The following is a 17,838-nucleotide window of genomic DNA, read 5'->3' as shown; positions in this document are numbered from 1 at the left end:
AGAGCATATTCTTTATGTGTTGGCGTGCTGTTCATTTGGATGTAGCGATGTTTTTGATAAAGGTTCTTTCCAGGGTTTTAAAAAAAAGGGAGCAAAAGACACAAATCCTTCATGCTCCTTTTGTTCTGATTATTAACTTATTCTCTTGGAGGGAGCGGTGGTTGAGATCTACAAATGACTGTGGGAGAGAGAAAGTTTGGAGACAGAGATGGGTTGAATTTGAATTGTCAAGAGCCGGCAAAGCTATAATTAACATTTGGGATCCTCTGTTTTGTTATGCTCTGCTTTGTCCCTTCCGAAGGTTGGCCTCTGCATGACAATTTTTATAGGTTAGAATACTATGTTGATGATGATTAAATTTAAGGAACTTGCTTTGTCCCTTGTGTTGTTATCCCCTAAGTCAGGTCACCACTCACACTGCTCCATGTTGACTCGATTTTATTGGTTCCCATCTTCATTTTTGTAATCCTGTTTGCTTGCCTTCTGTTGTTCTATGAGATGGTGCTGATGGATACACATCAACAGTTCTACAGAAAATAGTTGTCCTCTGTAAAGACAACTAGGAGGGTTTGCAGTATGGAAGACAAGCAATTAACTCGTGAATTCAATACCTGTATGGAACTGATTCCTGGCTGAATGGACAGAGATTAATCACTCCGTCGTGTCTGTGAATGGGGACCTATTGCAGTAAAGCAGAAAGATTTAGGAGGTGGAAATCCGGGAGGCCTCTGTTTTTGAGCTCTGTTTCATAGTGAAGACTTGCTCCGTTTCGTTGGTGTCCATTCTAAGACCAGTTGATGACAGTAAAACGTTGCAGAAGTTGACCTCTCCGGCGAACACATCAAACATGCAGGATCTTTGGAAGGCAAAGGAAAAAGATGACAGAATACAGGATAGTCCCCTATCTGGGTTGACTTTTAACGATTTTGCCTTCTGCCTAATCCGATTCTTTCTCGCAATCCACGCACTTTGACTTTTTCTAAATCTGAAATTCCCGAAACTTCCATTCGACACTCAAAATTCACATATGATATTTTCTTAATCTTTTGAAACTGGAATAATACTTGAAATTTTGCCTGAAACAGAACAGGACTTTTTCTTTTGCTTCAGTGTAAACAAGCAGGCTTGAGTGAATGACGGTAACGGCCGGTGGAAATAAAGAACATTGTACTTGCAGGCATAATAGTAACAACGCTGAAGAAGAGGAGTTGGTATCGCCCCACTAGCGAGTGGCAACCAGATCCAGAGCCGGTCCTGTCTCCACAGGTGATGACTACCCAGCTCTCTCCTCTCATCCGCCAATGATGTTGGACCGCATTTTTGTCGTGCAGCATCCGCGTCATCAATTTGCAGGTATCTTAAAATAGAAACACATTAAAGTATGAAATGTAAAAATTACCTGTATCAATTTTCTATATAGATAAAAAAAATCACGGGAAGTTTGAATATAGAAGCAGAATTTCCAGGGGAAAGGAAATCTGACAGTGAAAAAGATGAAATCTGTAACTCCTAGAACTTCAGAGACCAGATTAAAAGATGATAACATGTATTTTGCGCGGATCATTCATCAGTTGATATGTGAGGATGTGACGGTCATGAGATCGAAACAATCCCCTGAGTGCTGTTCTTACTTCTGATCATGCAGGAAATACGTCGAACGCGGGATCGTCTATGCTCCTTCCTGCAAGATTAGGAACATCCATCCTTTCTGGGATTTTAATGTTCACCAGTTTTCCTTGGAACTGTTCAGCCAAGCCGAGATGCGCCATCAGGAGGCATACGTGAGTCAGCAACTCTCCACCTCGCCGGAGTTGCTGCGCGTGGTTGTTCCACTCACACTTGCCTGCTGCGTAAATCAGCATCTCGACCCAAAATTCGCATACCATCTCCCATAATTGCTCCTTCGTCCAACCCAACTCCATCACAAGCGACTGCAATCCTTCGGCGAGCCTACGGCCATTTAGCAGCACCAAGCTGCTCGTACTTATTTGTAGAGAATGCAAGGTTTGCTTGTATTCCTTGAACAACAGATCTCGGGCATCTCTTCCACTCTTGGTTTTCAACCCTTTCTGGCGAAAGAAAGCCGTCGCCTGCTTGTACGTTTCTTCTAGATATTTCGCCCGACCGATTGATTTAGGTAGCAAAAAGGGACGTACCACTTGGATATGCAGCATGTAATCAGACAGTAATTGGCTCATTACGCAAGCGGCAAGGCTGACGTCATTGAGTTCGGAGTAGTAGCAGAGATCAGTAGCTATGTGCCACAGGAGGAGGCTCTGATCGAAGTCTATACTAATGGTGCTCCACTGGAGTTCTGTGAGACAATTCCTCTTCCGAAGCGCGAAATCACCTCTTTCACCAAGCAACTCTTTGATGGTTCTGGGGTCGAACCCTGAATCTTGACACCTAGAATGATTCTCCATCAGCCGCTTGAAGATCTGTTCTTTTAAAACGACGCTCGCTTCCGCCTGCATCACTCGCAAAGATGTTTCTAACATGAAACAGAAGCCAAACGGCTCGTCTTCGATGAACTTCATGAACCTGTCAGTTGAACAATAGCTTATTAAGTTGAGTTGCCCCATGGATCCGGACCACCTCTTGTTGTAAAACGAATATAATCGGGAAGACCATGTCGTTCGATACAGGAAATCCGCAAAAGGGTTCCTCAGCTTTATCAGCAACATCATCGTCCAGTCAGACAATGCAGCAGTAAATCCCGCATAAACCTCCAAAGCAATAGCTCCCACCAATAGTAACATAGTTATCGCCACATCAAGGTGCGAGTAAACACGCTTGTCGATGGCAATGCAAAAGATTATCAGCACAGAAACAGCGGAAGTGAAGGTAAGGAAACGAAGGAGGACGCCGGGCATCGAGTAGACTATTTTCGCCTTAGTGTAGAGCAGATCATACATGAGACTCAGCTCGATTTCAACCAATTTGAATGCTTCTTCGGCCGACTTCTTGCAAATGATGCTGTAGCTGTATTCGGCTTCATCAGTGTTGAGGATGACACCAGTGAACAGATGCTTGAACATGCTGAACAGGTAAAACGCTTCATGAAGGTACTTCTCATCAGGCCTTAGATTCATGGCTAGTAACTGAGTAGGCGGCGATAGTTCGGGGGCTTGAAAGTGGTCGGAGCTCGCGGACCTGAGCGCCCAGGTCCTCTCTCCATACTTTACCACCCCGGAAATGAACACAGGGATCGTTATAAATGTGAGAACGCTCGTGCTCCAAGAAGTCAGGAAGGCGTAAAAGGCGGCGACAACTTGGGTAACTAGGCCGAGCAAGTGCCTCAACCATAACTCGTTGTCCTCGGTTGAGTAAGCGGTGATGGTGTCAGGGCCTCCAAGGTGTAAGAGGAGGAACGGGGACCAAAACACCAGCAGCCCACCGTTCGGATCTTCTCCGCTGCTGCTTGAGATGAGCCCCAGCGAGAGGGTCGCGACGGAGTCCGCCAATAAGTATGACAACCAGACGACGAAAGCGATCCAGCTGGCTTTCGTCGATTTCCGCCTCGAACCGAACATTACGAGCACGATTTGCAAGACAAGGCTCGCCGTGATCATCACCCGGAGCTCCCATTTGCTCCACAGCTTCTTCACATTTTCTGGGAAAATCTGGATGGCCTTCCTCGCGGCGAGAAAGATTAGGCCACTGGCAACTGAAAGCGCATAAGATCTCCGTCATTTATCGCAGTGTTTCAGCGGTGAATCAAAGCAAATAACGATCATCCGGGTGTGGACATTAACCTCAAAGAAAAATATTTACCAGTAGACATTGTGAAACCGGGTGTGCTCGAAACTCGGCAGCATTTAGGAATCCATAGTTACTGTAAAACATGGAGTTTCCATTACAGCAAGTACTATTTGATGCACTACAAGATCCCTAACGTGGCCAACCCAACCAACAATTAGAAACTAAAGAAATTAGCCTTTAAAATCTACCGTTCGCATTATACTGTAGCACACTACATTTGAAAAAACTTGTTCCGGGCAAACCGTAAGTCCAAATTGAGTTATGTAAAGTCCCACAGTTCCAGAATACCTTAAACTATCATCCTCCCAAAGAATCTCAACTTAATGACTCCAAAATCTGACTTCGCGGCTCAATTTTTTCATCAATCCGAATTTAAGCTCTAGCAATTAGGTAAACGAGGAGTGCGAGCACTTACCTAACATTACGGCATGTAGTGAAACGAGCTCGACGTGATCCTTTCTTCTATTTTTCCCTCTCTCCCTTCTCCTTCTTTCTTTCTTCTTTTTTTTCTTCTTCATTTCCCCTTCCTTTCTGTGTGTGAGCCATGGAGTGGAAGACTCAAAGAAGCCCCCTTTTTTATTATTTTATTTTAAAGGTGGGTCCCACCACCTTGTTGACCTAGTAAAACAAAATAAGTATTACATGCCACGAGGGAATGTGATCAGTAACGTGTAGATGAGAGTCGAAGTTTATACCTTGCTTCCTTCCAAAGTGAAAAGTAAAGGCTTAAAGTGCATTGGGTAATGACAATGCAAGCAGAATACGAGCTTTACATAACCAAAAGTCGAACTCCGTAGACGACCACCTGAGTTGTCCGAGGGCAATACGGGCCGTCAAATCGGACAGCAATCAGTTACGCATTGCTGGCACAAAGCCTTCGGAGGGCCCAACGTGAACTCCACTGCTGAAAAACATTGCCAAAATAGCATGTCCTTTGCCGTGGGATAAGTGCGCTGAAAATCCTAAAATTTATCACGAACGTGCAATTGAGTCTTAAAAATTTCAAATAGTATAATGAAGTCCTAAAACTTGTCAAATTGGTGCGATCCAATCATTTTGTTAACTCTGTCCAATTTGGCTAACGAAAAATGCTTGTTGTGATTTTTTTTTTCTTATTTTCCCTCTTCTATGTGACCCTGACGTGGCTAAAATGATGTCATTTATGTAAAAGTATGATTTTCTTCGTACAAATTTTGTTTAAATTAAAAAAAAACAAAATTAAAAAAAAATACGAAAAAGGAGGAGGAAGAAGTAGGTGAGGGCTTGAGGTCGCCGCTGCCACCCCACCACCATCGGGAAGGGCTGTTGATGGTGGGGCGGCGGCAACCCTTTCCTGCTTCTTCTTTTTTTTTGTATTTTTTTAAATTTTGCATTTGTAAATATGATTTAAATAGAATTTATATTAAAAAATTCCGATTTTGACCTAAACGTTGTCCTTTCAACCTAATATTTCATGTTTTAGCCACGTAATCGCCACGGAGAAAAGAGAAAATTAGAAGGAGAAAAAAGAAGTCACGTTGGTAGTTTTCGTTAACCAAGTTGGTCGGAATCAATGAAAAGATTTGATGGTACCAATTTGACAAGTTTTACGAATTAATTACACTTTTTAAAAATTTGAAGGCTCAATTGTACTTCGAAGATAAGTTTTAGGGCTTTCGATGTACTTATTCCTTTCCCCTTCGTCGGCAAAATTAAACTATGGGGGCGACAATAGATACGCTGATTTTGGATCTACTGATGAATCCTCCGTGAAAGATGCGCAATCAATGCTCCATCGAAACCGTCTGCTTTTCTCTCCGCCTTAGAATACGTTTTAAAAAGGATCAATGACGTTTTTTTGTGTAAATACATAGGCGATAGATCATGATTTATGTTGTCGGTGAGTGCTTCGACTAATGCACCAGCTTAATATAACCGAATAACCTGTACAAACCGAACCGTCATCCAAAAAACCCTCCTCCGAATTGAGGAGGACCAACACAAGCAGCTAGAGGGGGCCGGTTCAACGGAACCGCCGGTTCCGGTTCCAAAAAAAAGTGGAACCGGAACCGGCCCTTGAAGAGCCGGTTCCGGTTCCGGGTTTGGAACCGCCGGTTCCGGGCCGGTTCCGGTTCCGGTTCGGAACCGCCGGTTCCAAAGCCCAATTACTCTTTTTATCAAACCTACTCCTCTTTTTTTTTTTTTTAAAAAAACCGGGTTGGAACCGTGGGCCCGGTCAACGGGCCGGTTCCGGGCCGGTCAACGGGCCGGTTCCGGGCCGGTTCCGGGCCCACGGGTCCATTTGGCACCCCCTACAAGCAGCCCACATTGGGATGACATAGGGAAAGTTACGAATGATACAATGTGCGATTATCTTTGCTTTACACTAGGTTGCTACTTGTTGCCAGAAAATTCGTTGTCTAACATTTACGTCGCGTGATGTGCTGACATTATGACGCGATATATGCTCTCTTGATTTTCAAAACAGTTCAATCTTTGGTTAAATATCGACTTATAATCAATAAGTGGTCTAACTTAATATATACATTCTCCCCTTCGGCTTTTTGGTCGAACTACATGAAAACTATGATTACAAATTAATAAGTTATGATTGTTAGGACCACGCTATGCATGCGCAGAAATGCTCTCAGTTTAGACAAACAAGACTGCTAGAGCATAATTATCACAATTATGATCGATGTTACGTGGGTGTGCCAAACTTCTCAAGCATCATGAATAATCTTTGTTGCAGGTGACGCTTTCTCTTTGTAGTCAGGTGATTAATTACCTTAGTTATGTAATGACTCGATTGTCATAGCATTTCCCAACACTCTAAGCGGCTCAATATGCCATACCCGTGATGGCACGATTAAATCTTAAGCACGCGATTACATATTACCTCCCGAGACGAGACAGAATTCGGGCAACAACCTTTCTTGTGTCAACAGTTTGTAGGACCATGTCCTTGGAAATGTAGCAAAAAACCTCCTTGCTCAAATCGAAGTGGCCCACAAAAAGAAAGCAGGCATCAAGTTGACATTGTCAGGATGTGGTTTTTCTCTTTGGGGCTTAATTTTTGCCTTTTTGCATGTGAGGACAAAGGAAGGATGACCTAAAAATGAAAATAAATTGGCCTCATCTACCCCCACAAATAGAAGTATTTGTGGTCCAGGACCTGGGAAAACTGGGTCATTCAATAACAGCACGTCACTTTCGGATATTTACGGGTCCACCCCCACAGTGCCCATCCCTGTTTCAAGATTTGGTCCTCCCTCTTGTGAATTAGGACAAGACTCTTTTTATAATTTGTTTTTCTAAATATACGTCTGAAGGACTTTATATATATACAGATTAGATTGTAAGTTATTACAAAACAAGAGGCAAAGCCCAAATGTTACGCAAGAACTCGCCTAATGAAATTTGATCCAACCCGATCACTTATCAATAAAGGAATCAAACATCTCGATGGCCTATTTAGAATTGAGGTATCATTCGTATCACATGAGCGAATGACCTAATTTGTTAACCAGTCGGCACATGAATTTCCTTCCCTAAAATTATGCACAATTTTGACATGCTGGAAATACATGAAAAGTTTCTGAAATATGAGAAATGAGCAAAATTAGGTGATGATACCTTAATGAGGCTAAAGTTAGTGATTTCACGCTAATTTGTTGCTAATATCCAAAGAAGTTGGTGCCTGCCTGTTTGTTTTTTAAGCAAAAACAAAATATATTTTTATTTACCTCTCAAACTTTAAAACATTATTTAAATTTCAAAAAATCATGCAGAAAATGATATATTAATCTTACCAATAGATATATTAAGGGTTTTTTTTTTTTGGACAGAAATATATTAAGACATTGGAATAGTAGAATTCTGCTACATGAGCCAACGATGGGTTACAAATTTGCCCGACCAGCCCATCGGACCATATTATTGGAACATAAACGACATCCCATGAAATAAGGTTTACCCAATTAAGATTTCGATCTCAACAGATTATTTGGTCGGTCCTAATTATTAACTTGCTCATTTATTTTTCCAGAAAAAGGAAAGCCTCAGAGTTCCATCCATTCATCTTCCACATCAAGGAAGGAAGCCAGATTCTTCAGCTCCCCATGCAGCGACGGGGTCTGGCCACTCATCAACCCGCTCTCAACCTCGACTCGATCATGTCCTGAGGAGTGTAATGAAGAGTATCCACAAGGAGACGATGAAGAGATTACGTCATTGCTATCGATACCTGTGGCTCATTTGGATCCACCGGCGAGTGATTCATCGTCCTGTGATTTTGATATTCCTGAATCCCTCGGTCCTAACCGAATTTCGTCGCACATGACGATGGTAACGAAAAAGATCCGAACTTTTTGGCGAGATTGGCATTCCAGCAGTTCTTTATTTCATTGTCTGCTCGTCCAGGAAGCCTCCCTGCTATTAAGGCCCACCTGGTTAGATCGTGGAGACCGTAAGCTTGATTAATCTCTTCTGATTAGATCGTGATCAACAGCTTACAGAAAATAGTTCGATGGCAGGACTTCGGAAGGTGACTTGAATGATATGATAATGCATTCAGCCAGCTTGAAGAGGTTTAAGGTCGGTGGACCACATGTATGGACATAATCGAGCAAAGAATCTTCACCAAGAACCCTATCTCATGCACCTTATATTCATGAGCAAATTAATTTGTGCATGAGATCGTCCAAGAAGGCGACAATAAGGACCACAATTCGGAGGGTTGTGCTCCTAATTGGATCCACCCTTGCTCAAGGACCCCGCGAGTATTACCGATCGTGGGGGCTCGTGGTGGATCAGATCAATAGTATCACGAAAACCACCAAACCCTAATGAACGTCCTTGAGGGATGATTTGCATTGCTTTGTAATTATTTTACATTATACGGCTTATAAGTTGTTATCATGAGCGTGGATTGATCCTAAAGAATCACGAGTATATATAATTGAAGTTATTTATATGACCTAATCACACATAAAAAATACAATACACTTGACATTATCCTAAGATTTTAACTAGAATGAATGCACAGGGGCATTTTTGGATCCTAACCACGATTAGATAATCAACTTGATCATGTCAACTAGCCGAAAACGCGCACAAATGATAGTTTTCATTTACTAATTTCCACATGAACATGCGAGATTCGAAGTTGCACCTGTTGCCGAGAAGCCGGTGGAGTCTAAGGATGAGATCCTCTTCATCCTTGGTTATGTCACCTTGTTTGATGCCAGGCCTCAAGTTGTTCAACCACCTAAGCCTGCAGCTCCTGGCGCATCGGTTCAAACCTTTTCGACCAACAAAAGCAAACGGAAAAAGAAGATCAAGAAAGACGAATAAAACCCGGGCGCTACACAAACTTTTATGCTTTCACTCGTGAAAGTCGTCCATGGAACAACCTCAAACACATCGTTTGATGCTGCATTCTGGGCAACTTTTCTCCGCTTGTCTTCTCCATGAATCCTGACATAATTAATGAGGGTTTCATCCTCTTGGGAAGACCAAGCTCCCTTGTTGATCCCTACCTTAGCACAACATGGACTTCTCACCACCTTTTTTATTTTATTTTTTCCGTCCAAAACTTTTTGGTGCTATACTATTATTGTTTTCCCTCAATACGATTTCTAATAACGCACAGAGAGAAATCACATACGGCTTGCAGAACTTTTTTGATGAGTTGGTTGCTTCTAAACATCTCGAAATTTATAGAAGTGGTTCGTCTTGGTTTGGGGTCATAGCTGCATTAAACAACCATGCATAGTCGACGGGGCAGAAGTTAGAAATATAATAATATGTGGCGAGGGAGAGAAGGGGAAGATTGGGTCGGCTGAGTTTCTTTTCCCTAATTTCATTCCACAGAGAAGAAGAAGTTATGGAGTAGTATGATCGGTCCTTTGGAGATTTTTAGAATGTATGGTTTGTCATCTGTCATCTAGTGCAGTTGAACCCTAAAACACCTATATCAAGGGAAGAGACAAGTTCATACGAAAAGCTCTATTGTTAAGGTCTTCGGATTTGTTTTTTTGTTGAGTGTTACGATGGAAGGATGCAGAAACAATAACGAAATTAAAATTGAAAAAGAAGAGACGAATACATAGATTTACGTGAAGACTCTAGAGATTTACTTGAAAACTCTTACGAAAAAAAAAACCATAGGAAGACTAGAAGGAAAATCTATTATACAAAAAGTAGCTCCAAAACTAAAAACTTGTTCTGTCTCTGCTTCTTAACCTAATAACTTGAGAAAAATAATATTTATACGGGTCCCAAATCCTAACGTTCTACTTATTTAGTAAATTAGTCTTGACATGTTCTTGTACATTGGTCGTACCTAGGCTAGCTTTATACAGCACGGGTAGAAGTACTTAAGTTAGCATCCCAACAGCGGGAGAATTCCCGTCTGTCCAGAGCACTTCTCGTGAAGTTAAATGGTCTTAAATCTAGGGTTTGCTGTATGAATGGGACTCTTGTTGGTCATCTGCCTCTGCAGGAATTCCACAGAAGGCATTGATGCACACAGATTTCTAGGAATCAGTGACAGAACGTGGTTCTTTTATTGGTTACGTAGCACCCGGCGGGCTGAACCCTAATCAATGGTCAATTCACGCACATGCACATGCAATAAACTGATAAATATTATAGCATAAGGACATTTGGATTGACCTGCTAAAGTTGACCACGATCTTTATCGTGATCTTGTTATTCCTCGACGTTCGTCAATGATCCAGAGGCATGGCCTATTTTGAGCTGTACCCTTGACAATTACCAGTGAAATTTAGCTTGTGTTTTTAGTGTTTTTGACTTATCACATGTGCTTTACTTCCTTTCAACTAATTAAAGGCGTCGATATATTTATATAATGGTTACGTGTTTGTGCTCAAGCCTTTAAATTACTTTGAAAAAGTATAATTTCATTTGTAAACTATACGAAAGTAATTTTCACATAGCTTTTGACAGCGTTAAATGTTAGCCAAGTTTTTTTTTTTTTCTTTGGTCGAAAAATGTTAGCCAAGTTCTCCGATTTGTTTAGTGTTAAAATAATAAAACCCAAGTTTATGATCATGCAAAGACGAAAAGCATGAGCGAGAATTTGGGCAATGCTAATCATGGATTACTTCTTTTGCCCTCTTGAGTTTAAGGTGAAATAGACCTTTTTACTGTTTTGATTCTTACTTTCTAAAAGCGCGCTGTGGGAAATAGTTAGCTGCTTATCAAAAGGGGAAAAAAAAGGATTTAGTCTTTTTTTGGTCAAAAGAGTTTAGTCCATTAAAGAGGCCTTTTACACCACTATGATTGCATTTTCATATTCTGATCCTGTAAAATGTAGCAACTCTATGCTATATTTCTCAATGCCGTCCTTTCATCAAAATTTCTAATATCGTTAGCTAATGTTTCGTAATTTATGTTAACTTGACCTTTGATTTGTCACGTTGGCTTCCACGTGGCTTGCATGTGGCTTTTGCATGATATCTCTCTTTGTCTCGTAATTTCGGAATAATAGGAGAGGGAAAACAAAAAAAGGAAAACAAAGATTTGCTTGACTTAGGAAGACAATATGGCAATTTACATCATAATTTTGGCCAAATAAACCTTGACGTGGCAATTCATGTAAGAAAAGTGCTTATGATGTTGATAAAATTAAGCAGATTTCGAAAATTAGATTGAGCAACAACCCAAAAAAAGTTTAGAGATCGCCCATGTCAATACCAACATTAACACGATGTGCATAATCGATGAAATACGTATGGTAATTAGGACTACATTAATCTCTTTAAAGGTCGGACTATTTCCTCACTCCATTTAAGTTAAATCGTATGATTTCAAGTAAACAAATCAAAATGTCGCATGTTTACCTACACCCTTGATTAAGTACAAACATCGCCGATTAAGTAAATTGACAATACTTCTTTGATGGGTTACAAGTTACGAACATTACCTCAGTTAAATAAAACTAAGCTTTGAGTAGAATTTGGACAGCTCATTAGAAAACATAGATGCCTTTAGATTTTCCACGATGCAAGCCCCAATCAATTAAAGCAATAAATTTGCCTGGCTTTGGCCCCCACTACAAATGCGCGTGACCCTGAGTCTCAGTTAACATAATGTGGTCCCGGGGAATAACATCTTAGCAAAAATTTCGTGATTAATTGTCAATTGGGAAAGTTGGTGGAAAAGTTCCTTCTCGGGTCAAATTCATTTATTTTGAATCGGCAGCAAAAATGAAATTTTTAAAGATTTGGAGACCAATAACTCCAATTGGACCCGACCCGGCCAATCCTGGCAAACACTGAGTATCATGCCAGAAGGTTATGGGGAACCATCCCATCGAGTCGAATAGAGGGGACTGGCGGAATAAGTTTCAAATCTTATTAATGGTAAAAGATTGACAAGATGCACAATTCGAAGGAACGGTAACAAAATAAAAGTTCAAGAAATGGTTCATAAAATGTGGTAGAGTTTGAAGGTGCTGCTGTTGAAGGCCGGCGACCTCCTACCGGCCCTAACAAAAGAAAAAAAAGTAAAGAAACAAGACAGAAAAAAGTTACGAAAAAATAAAAGCAATAAATAAAAAATTAAAAAGCATAAAATATTATTAGAAATGTCCACGTCAACGCCGGCCGCCCAAATGCATTGAACTGGCACAATTGCAAAAAATTTAGGACTCAATTCGAAAAAAAAAAAAATTAGGATCGAGTTGATACAATCGCAATAGATTTAGGTCTTTTTTGATAATTTTACCGTTAAAGTTTTTAAGCATGAATTGTGTACATTGGGTTTGAGACAAATTCGGAAATTAGCAAATAGCGAATTTTCGAGTATTTTTCTATTCATTTTTTTTTAAGTGTTGTAGATTTCTTAGCTGGTGATAGAATTATTACATCTTATCTTACAGAAAATGGTTATGGGTGGGATCATATGACTATGCAAAATGACCATGTCATTCCACTACAAATTAATCAATCGGGCTACATTATTAACTCAAAAGTAGATTTTCTATCCTCATTAACAATTTGACAAGGAAGTACAACTTGAGCGCAAATCTAGACTACGTAAATCATAAAAAGGATCATTTTACACATGTAATTTCCCAGGAAAATGGGAACATTGCCATAAAAAAGATTAAAAAGAGATTGAACTTCATCAATTCGGATATTGTACATTATTCTATTAAGCAATTGATAATACTATAAATTATCTTCATGAACATGCTATTAGATTATATGCCAAGATCTCTCAGCCTAAAAGAGCACAAGACTCTAGAGAAGTCACCTTTAAAACATGACAACGAATATCTATATTTTCTATTTCTGTTTGTGTAGCAAACCCTAGCTAGCTTCATGCAATATTCTCCACGTACTTCTTATCAATATCAAACAGAACGTTTGTTCTCTCCTGGTCGACAACCGAATTTCAATGGTTGCTACCTACCCGTCTTCTTCCAAATTACTGGTTATCTAAAGTCGGTCCGAGGCCGACCCCCGAGCGCCCCCCACCACCCCCCCACAATTCCTACCATAATATTTTTTCTTCCCCTGGTAAGAGAAAAGTACCAGAAAGTCTTACGGAAGCAAGCGTTCAGCTTTCTGTTAAGCCTTTTAAGGACATGCGCAGGTCCAAAAACATGGCTTTGTTCAAGAACCACATAAAAAAGTGACAAGATAAAATATGGTACCCGACATAAATGCTTATGAATGCAAGAAGTGACAATCTTTTATTCTTTTGTTTTTGGCCACTCTTTCTCTAACATTTCTTTTGTTTGCCAATACTCGATCTATTCCAATGCAAGTTGCATTATAGTCATGAGCACATACCCACACCTGAAATAAAGACGTTGGATGAGTTAATATGTGGCCCTGTGTTCTAGGGCTCCACCTCTGTAGTTGTCCTTGTCTCCCAAAGAAAAGCTGCCTGCTTTGAGGGGGAAAATGTTCAAAAAGTATTAAACCTTTTTACGTTTAGCTAATTAAGTCCATCTGGTCAATTTTAACAGGAAATCATTCGAGAGCCATTTTATTTTATTTTTTTTAGTACGGAAGGGACAAAATTGTTTGAAACGGTGAGGTGTTTCTATGTTGAGACGTACATAGGGACATCATTTTGTTGCACGAGAAACGAGTAGATTGATATATGAAAAATTCATCAATGTCGTGATCAAAAGTTTAGGACTCGATTATAACATGTTGTTGTAACAAATGCAAAAGCAAAGACAAAACACAAAGATTTACGTGGTTCAATCAAGGTGATCTACGTCCATGGGCGAAGCAAAAATAAGATTCCACTATAATCAAAGAGAGTACAGATTACAGAAGTCGGCCTTATCGATCGAACAAAAGCACACGGCTCACTAGTCTCTCATGTAAGAAAAATCCTCAATATAAACGAAAAAACCCTAGCTACAGTGTAAATAGAGCCAAAAAAAAATTTCTCGGGGGCGTTGCCCCCAAACCCCTATAGAGATCTATTCATACCGCTATGGAAATTTGTTCGCTTGCTCCGAGTTGGACCAATAGGGCCAACTCTCCACATCACAAACTAAATCTCAATTTTTTCTCCACTTTTAGGCCACACAAAAAAATATATCGAGTCAGGTGATGAACAAAACTGAGTACATAAAATTCAAGACATATTTAACACATGTGGTATATAATTGATCGAGAAAAGGAGATTTAATGCAAGAAAATAGAAGGAGTTGTTTGTCGCTGAGAATGAGAAGGCGAAGGGGACAAAGCTTGAGATCTAGGGCTCGAATTGAGCCCGAGCCTTCTTTCAATCTACCAGAGGGCCTACTGAAAGATGTTAAATGTTGCAATACGACGCTGCATTTTATTTGATTGTGTATAAACGCATCACTTTCCACCTCAAAATATACGGGATAGTGGCAATAATTCAGACATTAGGATAATAATATTTGTGGTTCCGAGCTATTCCAATTATGTAGGTATCATCCTAAACTTTGTCTAATCGAATCAGTTGGGTTACCTTGAATTTTCAAAGTTGTTAGCTTCGATGGTTTCTATGTTAGATGTTACGCAAATTTCGACAAAAGCAGATGACTTGATCAAAAGCAGGACGCAAATTTCGACAATTTATTGGGAGAGAGACGACAACAATCCTTGTGTAGAAGTTAGGTGACCCAACAATTTGTCGGTCAATCTTTACTGCAACTACTTCTACTTGTCAATTTTATGTCAAATCTGTGTACCCTTCATTCATCTTCCAAATCAAGAAACGAAGCCAGCTTCTTCAGCTCCACATGTAGCCACGGTTGCTGATCACACATCACCTCAGTTTCAGTTTCAGTTTCAGTTTCAATCTCGACTACTTGATCATCAGAAGTGATGTCAGAAGGAGATGAAGACATGGCAGTCTTATTGTCGAACCCACCAAATATGTCATAACTATTATCTTCATGCGCGGTTTCGTTGCCGGGAAGTAACTGTGTCTCCGACCCGGCAACTTCCATTATGAAATCCTTATCGACGTCGATGCTCGTCAAAAAGCTCAGATGACCCTCATCGCCTTCATCTCGGCCCAGAGGAGAAGAAAACATGCCATGATTGTCAATGCTGCAGCCGTTACTGATCAAGCCTATGCTTTTCTCCACCAAACAGTGCTTTTCTTCTTGGATAAGATTTGGAATTCCGCAGACACCGGCCACTGATGGCTGGTCTGCAATGACTTGATCAGAATTATTCTTCGACCCATGATTTCGGCAGTGCAGAACTTCCTCTTCGCGGTTCGATTTTCTCGCACAAGACTGCAGCGAGAAAGATTCGCACTTTTTGGCGAGGATGGTCTTCCAGTAATTCTTTATTTCATTGTCTGTTCGTCCTGGAAGCCTCCCCGCGATCAAGGCCCACCTGCATGTGCATTAAAGTTACGTGGAAACAAAATAATCACGACTTAAATCTTCTGGTCACATCAGCAATTTATGAAGAGTTGAGAAGATAGTTGAGACTTCTTGACAGGGAACAGGGCAATAATGAACGAGGAGGACAAGTTTTCCCCCCATCCATGAAGCGGTTTAATTCAAGTGGACCACATGAACGGAGCATGCACGAAAACGTGGAAGTAAACCTACACACGTCATACAATTCGGTGAGCCAGAAGGGTTGACATGAACATGAGATCGATCCAGACATCTAGAACCACCAAGGATGGTTAAGCGGCTGAGCGCTATAAATATGCGGATTTCGATATGATAGAGAGAGTCAGCAAATGAAGCATTGCAGAAAGCAGTTCAATCTGAATCTCTAAGCTTAGATGAAGTATTCAGTTTGTTCACAAGAACCTCGAGATGATAGTCCATTGCACTGCACCTAGCACCATATTATTCACTTCAGAAACGACAATATAAACCCTGATGTCATGATTCATTGTGTCTACCGCATCGAACGATTGATAGGGGAGCACAAGGTAGACGCACCGGTTGCCGAGAAGGCGGTGGAGCCGGATGATGAGATCTTCTTCATCCTTGGTGATGCCGCCTCGTTTGATGCCGGGTCTCAAGTAGTTCAACCATCGAAGCCGGCAACTCTTGGCACACCTATTCAAACCTTCCAAGCAAAATCCCAAGACTCGAAATCTTAAAAAGATTGCGAATTGAATGAACTTAACTAAAACGAACTCACATTTTGAAGAAAGGAAGGAACCCAAAAGAAGAAGGAATACACCCATACAAGTCTGCATACGCACCAACTAAGCCCTCTAAAGAGTTCAATGCCTTTTATTCAGAAAATTGAAGAAGGGGTGGTACCAGCATTATGAGCAACACTTCGCCACTTGCCTTCACCATGAATCTGGACATAGTTGATGAGGATTTCATCTTCTTCAGCAGACCAAGCTCCTTTGTTCATCCCTTCCTTTTCACAACATGGCCTCCTCACCATTTTTCCTCCCCAAAACTCTCTTTTTTTTTTTTTTGGTAAGGTCCCCAAAACTCTCTTTTGTCCCTCAAAAGTTTGCAAATCTGGTGTGGAGCTCTTTGGTGGGTACGTCGGTTCTAAATAGTTGGCATTTTAGAAGCCGGGCTTGATTTTTATCAGATGCATTGAATGGTCATGGCCGGAGCAGACATATGAGAAATAATACGTGGAGAGAGAGAGAGAGAGAGAGAGAGACTGTTTGGTCTCGTCGGGTCTTATACGGGGAGAATGGTAAGTTTGGTTTTATGCATGCGGCAATTGATTGTCTCTGAACGATCATTTTACTTGCAAACATATATTCTGTGTAGAACATGTATTTGTCCATGCAGACACGTACCCGGTTCATACTTTCTCCACCATTTTTCGAGTCCTCCTCTTCAATCGCAATCTATTTCAGTTCAAACTCACTAGTCCGAGCTTCCATTTGCAGTACGTGGTGACAAAATGAAGCCTTTTTCGGAGCGCGTTTTGCCTCGCGACAAGAAAAGAGACGAAACTGCATATTATAATTTATAAGTCCACGAGCTCGGTCTCTAGGGCAATAGCTTCTTGGGTATGTTGGCAACTCCTTCTCGCGGTCCTTGTCTAGTGGCCGGCGGCCTCTTGCCAGCCCTAAGAAAAAGAAAAGGAAAGGACAGGAAAAAATTCTTTAAAAAATAAAAACTAAGTAAAAAAATAAAAAATGTATTAAGTTAGTATTAAAAAATATCCAAGCTAGTAATTTCCGGCCAAAATTAGATGGATGGATTGAATTGATACAAATATAAAAATTTTAGGACTCGATTGACAAAAAAAAAAAAAAAAAAAAAAAGTGGAGCAGAATAAGAAACTTCCCCTTATCATAAAAGAAACATGCTCAAGCCGGGAGATCGCTTCGCTTATGGACTGATCTAAGACTCCAAGAACTGCTGTGGCATAAGCAGGGTCAAAGTCAAAATTGCACAGCTGCTGATCAGCTAAGAACAGACATGCAACGAATGACGGGTAAGGTAAGGATGGATACGGACCTGCTACGCTAGCACCCAAATCAATCCTTAAAAATGTAAAACATGCTTGAAAGGCCGTCATCCGAATCAGTCCACAAGCCAAATTAGAACCAAGAGCCAAAAGGGTCAAAAGAAGGACGTAGCAAGCTAATCTAAGGGGGAAAAACTGT

At 40.7% G+C, this 17,838-nt stretch overlaps 2 protein-coding genes across 3 annotated transcripts; both read right to left on the bottom strand.

Moving 5' to 3' along the window:
- Positions 1-85: 85 nt before the first annotated feature.
- Positions 86-3,872, bottom strand: LOC115738088. Of its 2 annotated transcripts, XM_030670593.2 has the most exons (3): positions 3,775-3,872; positions 1,632-3,667; positions 86-1,357 (listed from the first exon to the last, which is right to left on the bottom strand). In XM_030670593.2, the coding sequence occupies exons 1-2, from the start codon at positions 3,782-3,784 to the stop codon at positions 1,638-1,640; spliced, it is 2,040 nt and encodes a 679-aa protein (XP_030526453.1). In that variant the 5' UTR covers positions 3,785-3,872; the 3' UTR covers positions 86-1,357; positions 1,632-1,637. The 2 variants fall into 2 exon arrangements, with proteins under 2 accessions (XP_030526453.1, XP_030526452.1); XM_030670592.1 differs by lacking the exon at positions 86-1,357 and having other exon boundaries at positions 1,458-3,667.
- An 11,007-nt stretch (positions 3,873-14,879) lies between these two features.
- On the bottom strand, positions 14,880-16,657 carry LOC115737877 (MYB-like transcription factor EOBII). Its single transcript, XM_030670271.1, has 3 exons — positions 16,514-16,657; positions 16,184-16,313; positions 14,880-15,617 (listed from the first exon to the last, which is right to left on the bottom strand). Exons 1-3 carry the CDS (start codon positions 16,644-16,646, stop codon positions 14,963-14,965), a joined length of 918 nt encoding a protein of 305 aa, XP_030526131.1. The 5' UTR covers positions 16,647-16,657; the 3' UTR covers positions 14,880-14,962.
- Positions 16,658-17,838: the final 1,181 nt, after the last annotated feature.

This window comes from Rhodamnia argentea, chromosome 8 (assembly GCF_020921035.1).
Source record: "Rhodamnia argentea isolate NSW1041297 chromosome 8, ASM2092103v1, whole genome shotgun sequence".
Lineage (NCBI taxonomy): Eukaryota > Viridiplantae > Streptophyta > Magnoliopsida > Myrtales > Myrtaceae > Rhodamnia > Rhodamnia argentea.
The sequence above is the reverse complement of the archived record's forward strand: the minus strand, read 5'-3'. Positions and strand labels throughout refer to the sequence as shown.